Source organism: Brassica oleracea, chromosome C2 (assembly GCF_000695525.1).
Source record: "Brassica oleracea var. oleracea cultivar TO1000 chromosome C2, BOL, whole genome shotgun sequence".
Taxonomy (NCBI): Eukaryota; Viridiplantae; Streptophyta; class Magnoliopsida; order Brassicales; family Brassicaceae; genus Brassica; species Brassica oleracea.
Window position 1 is genome coordinate 44,439,986 of NC_027749.1, and position 5,976 is coordinate 44,445,961.

The 5,976-nt window shown below is 35.5% G+C and overlaps 1 protein-coding gene across 1 annotated transcript in view; it reads left to right on the forward strand.

The window, feature by feature from the left end:
* Positions 1-4,156: 4,156 nt before the first annotated feature.
* Positions 4,157-5,976, forward strand: part of LOC106324339 — a 5,607-nt gene continuing 3,787 nt past the window's right edge. The window contains exons 1-2 of the mRNA XM_013762326.1: positions 4,157-4,596; positions 5,035-5,960. Coding sequence (XP_013617780.1) covers positions 5,037-5,960 — 924 coding nt within the window. The 5' untranslated portion in view covers positions 4,157-4,596; positions 5,035-5,036. The remainder of the gene's footprint in view (positions 4,597-5,034; positions 5,961-5,976) is intronic.

Sequence of the window (5,976 nt, forward strand, 5' to 3'; positions counted from 1 at the left end):
GTGCCTCCTCTGATGCCAGCCGGGATTCATCCCAATTTGATGGTGCCGCCGAGTGCTCTTTACTCGCAGTACACTGTCGAGGACCTTCTCGCTCAGCCAGGCAGAGAAGGTTTATCAGTCCTAGACCCTGACCGACCGGACGAAACTTTGTGGTACGTTACATTTTTATTTTAAATTCTTTTATAACAATAATAAATAATTTATATTTTAAATTTATTTTTTCAGGTTTGGGGTTGACGGATGTGTTGCTCGGAACGTAACCGAGACGATCAAAGGTTACTTCTCCGAGCCACATCTGAACTGGAAAACGTCGCCTATCTACGTTAGAAAGACGTGGTTCAAAATTTTCGCTGTAAGTTACTATTAATTAATTATATTTACTTTATTTTTTTATGATTTAGATTTTTTAATTTTTTAAAACTAATTCTTAATTTATTTTTTTCTGTTACAGCAAAACTATCATTGGTCCATGGGGGTCAATGAGAGGGTGAAGAAAGCGTTTAACGCGAAGGCGAAAGCTCGCTTGTTGGAACGCGAAGGCGAAAGCTCGCTTGTTGGACACGGTCTTCAACTGGAAGGGTGACTGGATCGTGAAGGGATATGAGCGTGCTGGATTGTGAAGGGATATGAGCGTGGCAAACCCCCTGAGCTCACCACGGATGTGTGGGATGGCCTCATCCGTTATTGACGGGATCCTGACTCCATTAGAGTCGTCGAATCTTGCTTTGCCTCCCGTCAGACGGTAGATGAGCACGGCCACGGGCCGATGCTTCACTCTACGGGTCAAAAACTCCACGCCGGTGTTCGACTGGATATGGTAATTAAATATTTAATTTAATTAATTTTATATATATATATATATATATTCTATCTTTCTTAAATGTTAAATATTTAATTATATATATATATATATATATATATATATATATATATTCTAACTTTCTTAAATGTTTTTTTGGCCAAAGAGATGGGAGAACTTCCGTCCCTTTTGCAACTTTACGAGAAGACCCACAAGGACAAGGCGGGTCAATTTCTAGATGCTAGGTCCGAGGAGATCTTTAACGACTTGGTTGGTCGGGTTGAAGAATGCCAGACCTAGTTGACCCAGGAGTCCACCGACGGATTACCCGTCACCTTATGCACACTTGAAATGGATAGAATTTTCGAAGAGGTAAATTTTTTTAAATTTCAAATTTTTTTATTATTCATTTAATTTAACGTTAACTTTTTTACTAACAATATTTATTTTTTGTTTTTAAGGTTGTCCCTAAGAAAAAAAGACGTACGTTGGGGATTGGTTCCATCAACGATGTTCCAAGAGAGACATCGTCTTATGCTTAGAGACGGAATGATGAAGTCACTCAGCTGCGTAACGAGTTGTACTCGACGCGATCTTCGTTCACAGCTCATATTGGTGGAGTCGTGGGCTTCTTGGACGTTGTAGCGGCCAAAAATCCGGAATGGGAGTCCTTGTTGAGGAACATGCGACGACAAAATCTCATTCCAGGCGAGTCATCCGGCACACATGACGAAGCGGATGTAGAGAGGAGGAATGAGGAATTCTATCGGGCGATGAATGACCTTTAGTTCTCTTTTTTTTGGTGGTTGTATTATAAATTCAAAACTTATTTAAGTATAAAATATTTCCGTATTTACGTTTATTTTTAAATTATAATTTTATTAATAAATTAAATAATTTTTATTATACTTTTTAATTCTGGAAAATAAAAATCGAAGTAAATTCGTAGCTAAATTACGACTACATTACGTGGAAATCTTACGAGGAAGTTACGAGGAAAACTTTTACGGCAACACTACGAGGAAAGCTTAACGAGTATTTTACGTGGAAGGGTTTACGTGTAATTTACGAGGAAATATTTTTGAGGTATTTACGAGGAGAAATGTAGCGTCTTCCTTACGTGGAAAAGGTAAGTGGTTTTTACGACGAATACTGTTCTTCGTCTTTACTTCGAAATGTGATTCTCGCTAGTTTATGACGAATTAGTGAGGAAATATGCGTTACGACAAACGAATAACGACGAAACTTGTTTCTTCGCTAATTCCTCGTAAAGCCTATTTTACGACGAACTTACTACGAATTTCGCCGTCGTTAATGTTGTGTTTTCTTGTAGTGCGTATATTTTTATTTATCAATTCACTTTCACGGTTTATTATAATTTCTGGATAATTTTAGTATAGTGTCACGTATGAATTTTTATTCTATATAAAATTTTAAATTCTGATATTAAAGCGATAAATCTGTGAAATAAAAATCCTTTTTAAATTATTGGGTAGACTCTTACGCGGTAGGAAATGTAAAGATACACCATTGACAAAGTAATGAATCATCCACTAAATAGTAATCAAACTAGAGTTAATTGGTTTTTTTCTTCTTGGACTTTACTGAATTTTGAGATTATCCTAAATTAGAATTAGGTTTCGAATGGTAAAAAATGTTCAAGCGGTGCAGATCATGCAGATCAAGCAGGAAAAGTGTAGATCAAGCGGATCATGCAGGAGAGATGCAGATCAAGCGGATCATGCAGACAGATCAAACAATTATTATAACTTTGAATGATAAAAATAGTTCAAATAAAATAAATTATTGTTTAAATAATAAAAATTATAATAAAATATATCAAAATACATAATATAGAAATATAATACGTACACAACAATAAATTTTGCACTGAAACCATGTTACCGCAATTTTGAAATCAATATATAAATAAAATAATTTTAACTAACCTACATATTTAAATTATATTACTATATCTTGCATAATAGACATTATAATTAAACACACATTGTAAATATAATAATAGATATTTAACTAATCCACATAATCACTTTTCTAGAAAAATCCTCTTTGCTAATTATATTCATATATATATAATTGAAAGTTAAAGAAATCATTTATACATAAATCAGTTTATAGAATTAATTTATTTTAGAGAAAATTATCTATTGGTTAAATGAAAAAAGAAACAATTGAACATCATTAAAAATGAGGTGGATCAAACTGTCTGCAAATGTACTGCTTTTATGCAGAAAATGACAAAAAAAAACAGTTCTCACGCATATTATTTTTAGAACTAAAAAAAACATAGCAATATAAAAAAACAGTTTTTCTGCCTAAATGGATGAACTGTCTTTGTCCCACTCTTCCATTCAATCTATGCTTACTATTCTAAAAATAACGTTTATTTAAAAATTAGAATAAAGATTTGAGATAATGGGTTTGACCGTATGTCAACAATTGCGATAATATGTTGGCGAAATAAGTTTTACTCTCAGTTTAGCTACTGTATAAACCAATCAGGTGAAAAAATATTTAATAGTTTTTTAATAAGTTTACTCTGGTCACTGTTTTATCAAAGAGAAAGTAACTTATCTTTTCCCTCATGGTTATCTTGAAGTAAATCAAATAACGCCACATGTGACTTTTATATTTTTTTTATTAGTTGTTTACTCTGTAACTTTTTCTCCCACTTACTCTACTTTATTTCCACCAATTTACTCTAATGTTTATCAATCACAACCAATGTCTTTTTGTTAAAAGAGAAAGATGGATGTGATAGAAGATAGAAAAGGAAAAAAGAAGAGGTGAGACAAGCGAGGGCGGTGAGCAGCCACCACCTAACCGTAGATTAAGGGACTGTCTTCATTGGGACTTATGAATAAGACATATCACACATTAAATCGACCTTTATCTTTGTCATTTTTACACACAAATAAAATGTCTATTTGGTTAAACACTTTAGATCTATATATGTCTACCTACAGATTTAAGGAGACAAGGTGTGCAATGATCTCAATCAATGTTCATCGATAGTGTGGGCTACCGATAGTTGACAAAATTCTCTACCTTTTTCACTCGTACACATATTAATTATGTTTAACCTTTCCATAAAAACAAGGGAAAATTGCCAAAAGAGAACAAGAAAACAACATAGTTGTCCCTATGGTATAAATCCATCATTAAATTGTCCCTTTAGTATAAAATTTTCCAAAATTCCAAAACTAACCTTGAATTAATCTAATTAAACATAATTTAATTGTGTTTGTTTCATGTGCTAAGTAATTTTTTTTTTTTTAAAAACGTGTTACAAAGATATATTAAAAAAGTTAAAACAAAAAGGGAACAAAACACGTAACCCTAATTTCTTGTTGGTTTCTCCGCCTCTCTCTCAAGAAAAACAATCGAGACTTTGAAAATGGCGATCCTGTGTAATAACCGGTGAATTCAACGGCGAAATCAAGCTTCTCCGCCTCTCTGCTGCTCGCTGCTTCTCTCTGTTTGCCTCCACCTCTGAACTAATTTCGTTTTTGTTTCACCGCCTCTCTCTGATGGCCAAAAAATTGAGACTTTGAAGATGGCGATCTTGTGGACGAACCAGTGAAATCAAAGGCAAAATCGAGCTTATCCGCCTCTCTGCCTCTCCGCTTCTCGGCGCTTCTCTCTGATTCTCTTCACCTCTCCGCTACTCTCCGCCTCTCTGCTTCTCGTCGCTTCTCTCCATTTCTCTCCACCTTTCGGCTTCTCTCCCCTTCTCCGCCTCTCTCATCCGGCTATCTGGTCTCAATTTGTGAACGGTTTGTTTCTTTGATTTGTCTTAGTCTTTGTTTCATTATTAAGTTTGTTACTTTGACTTGGATCAATATTTGTTTGCTTGTCTGAATTGACTTTTTGATTATGTGAACCGATTTTGGTGAACAATGTTAGTGTTTGTGTTTGTCTTTATGAGTGTTACGATACTGATTTCGCTGAACAAAGTTTGTGTGTATTTGACTGTTAATTGTCTTAATTTGCTGATTTGATTGCGAGATGGAGATTGACTTGTCTTATTTGATTAATCGATCTACTGTGTTTCTAAATTTAAATTTGATTAGACAATGGTGTTTTGCTTTTGATTATTATCTTGTGTTTGGCTCAGTTTCACTCTGGCTCAGTTTCACTCTTACGCTTGTTTCGGACGTTTGCATGTTTATGATATTGCTGTTAACAACCATGTGTTTTATTATCTTTTGTAGATATGGAGCTGGAGCTACCTAAACGATTATATGCAGAGGGTTCAGAACCTCGGGTTAAGAAGATCAACAACAGTTGCCGCATGGAACTTATCAGAGATCTGAAGAAAGCTATGTGTGCAGAGTACGATGATGTGAAGAGAGATCATGTTTTCACACATATCATGGCTATTGCCGAAAATGATCTCAAGTTCTCTGGGAAACTAGTGGATAGCTTCATATGTAGACAGCTGATTACCTCAAAGCTGCATGAGAAGTGGTTTGTTTTTGCGAGGACGCCTCTCCGGTTTTCGCTTCAGGAGTACCATGCTGTGACAGGCCTCAAGATTACACGGGAAACTAACAGTGACGTAGTGAAATGGAAAAACGACGGGGGTTTTTGGAGTAACCTACTGCACACAGGTGGTAAGATCACCTTGCAGTCGATCAGAAAGGTTCATCTACAAGAAGTTCACACTTGGACGCGGCTTGATAGGATGAGGTTGATCTACTTGTGTGTAATAGTGGGTGTGGTGATGGGGAGAGATGAGAAGGTGTCCATCCCTCATATGTACATCAAGTTGGTGATGGATTTTGACAAGGTTCGGAAGTTCCATTGGGGTCTTCACTCGTATGATTTCCTGTTGAGTTCGATTGAGAAGGCAATGAAGAAGTTGGGTAAGAAGGAGAGCTACATTTTCGAGGGTTTCTCCTATGCTCTCCACATTTGGATTATGGAGGCAATTCCTGATTTTGGAGAAACATTAGGTAGAAGAGTCTCAGACAGCTTCAAAGGTCCAAGGTGTGGCAATTGGAAAGAAGTTGCAAAAGTTTCTTATGAAGACATCATTGAGCTCGAGGACTCCTTAACTAAGAAGGTAACATTCTCTCTGTTTTTTTCTTTTATATGGTTGTTGTATATATTTTGTTTGGATTTTCATGTTTTAACTGTTTGCAGGATAACTT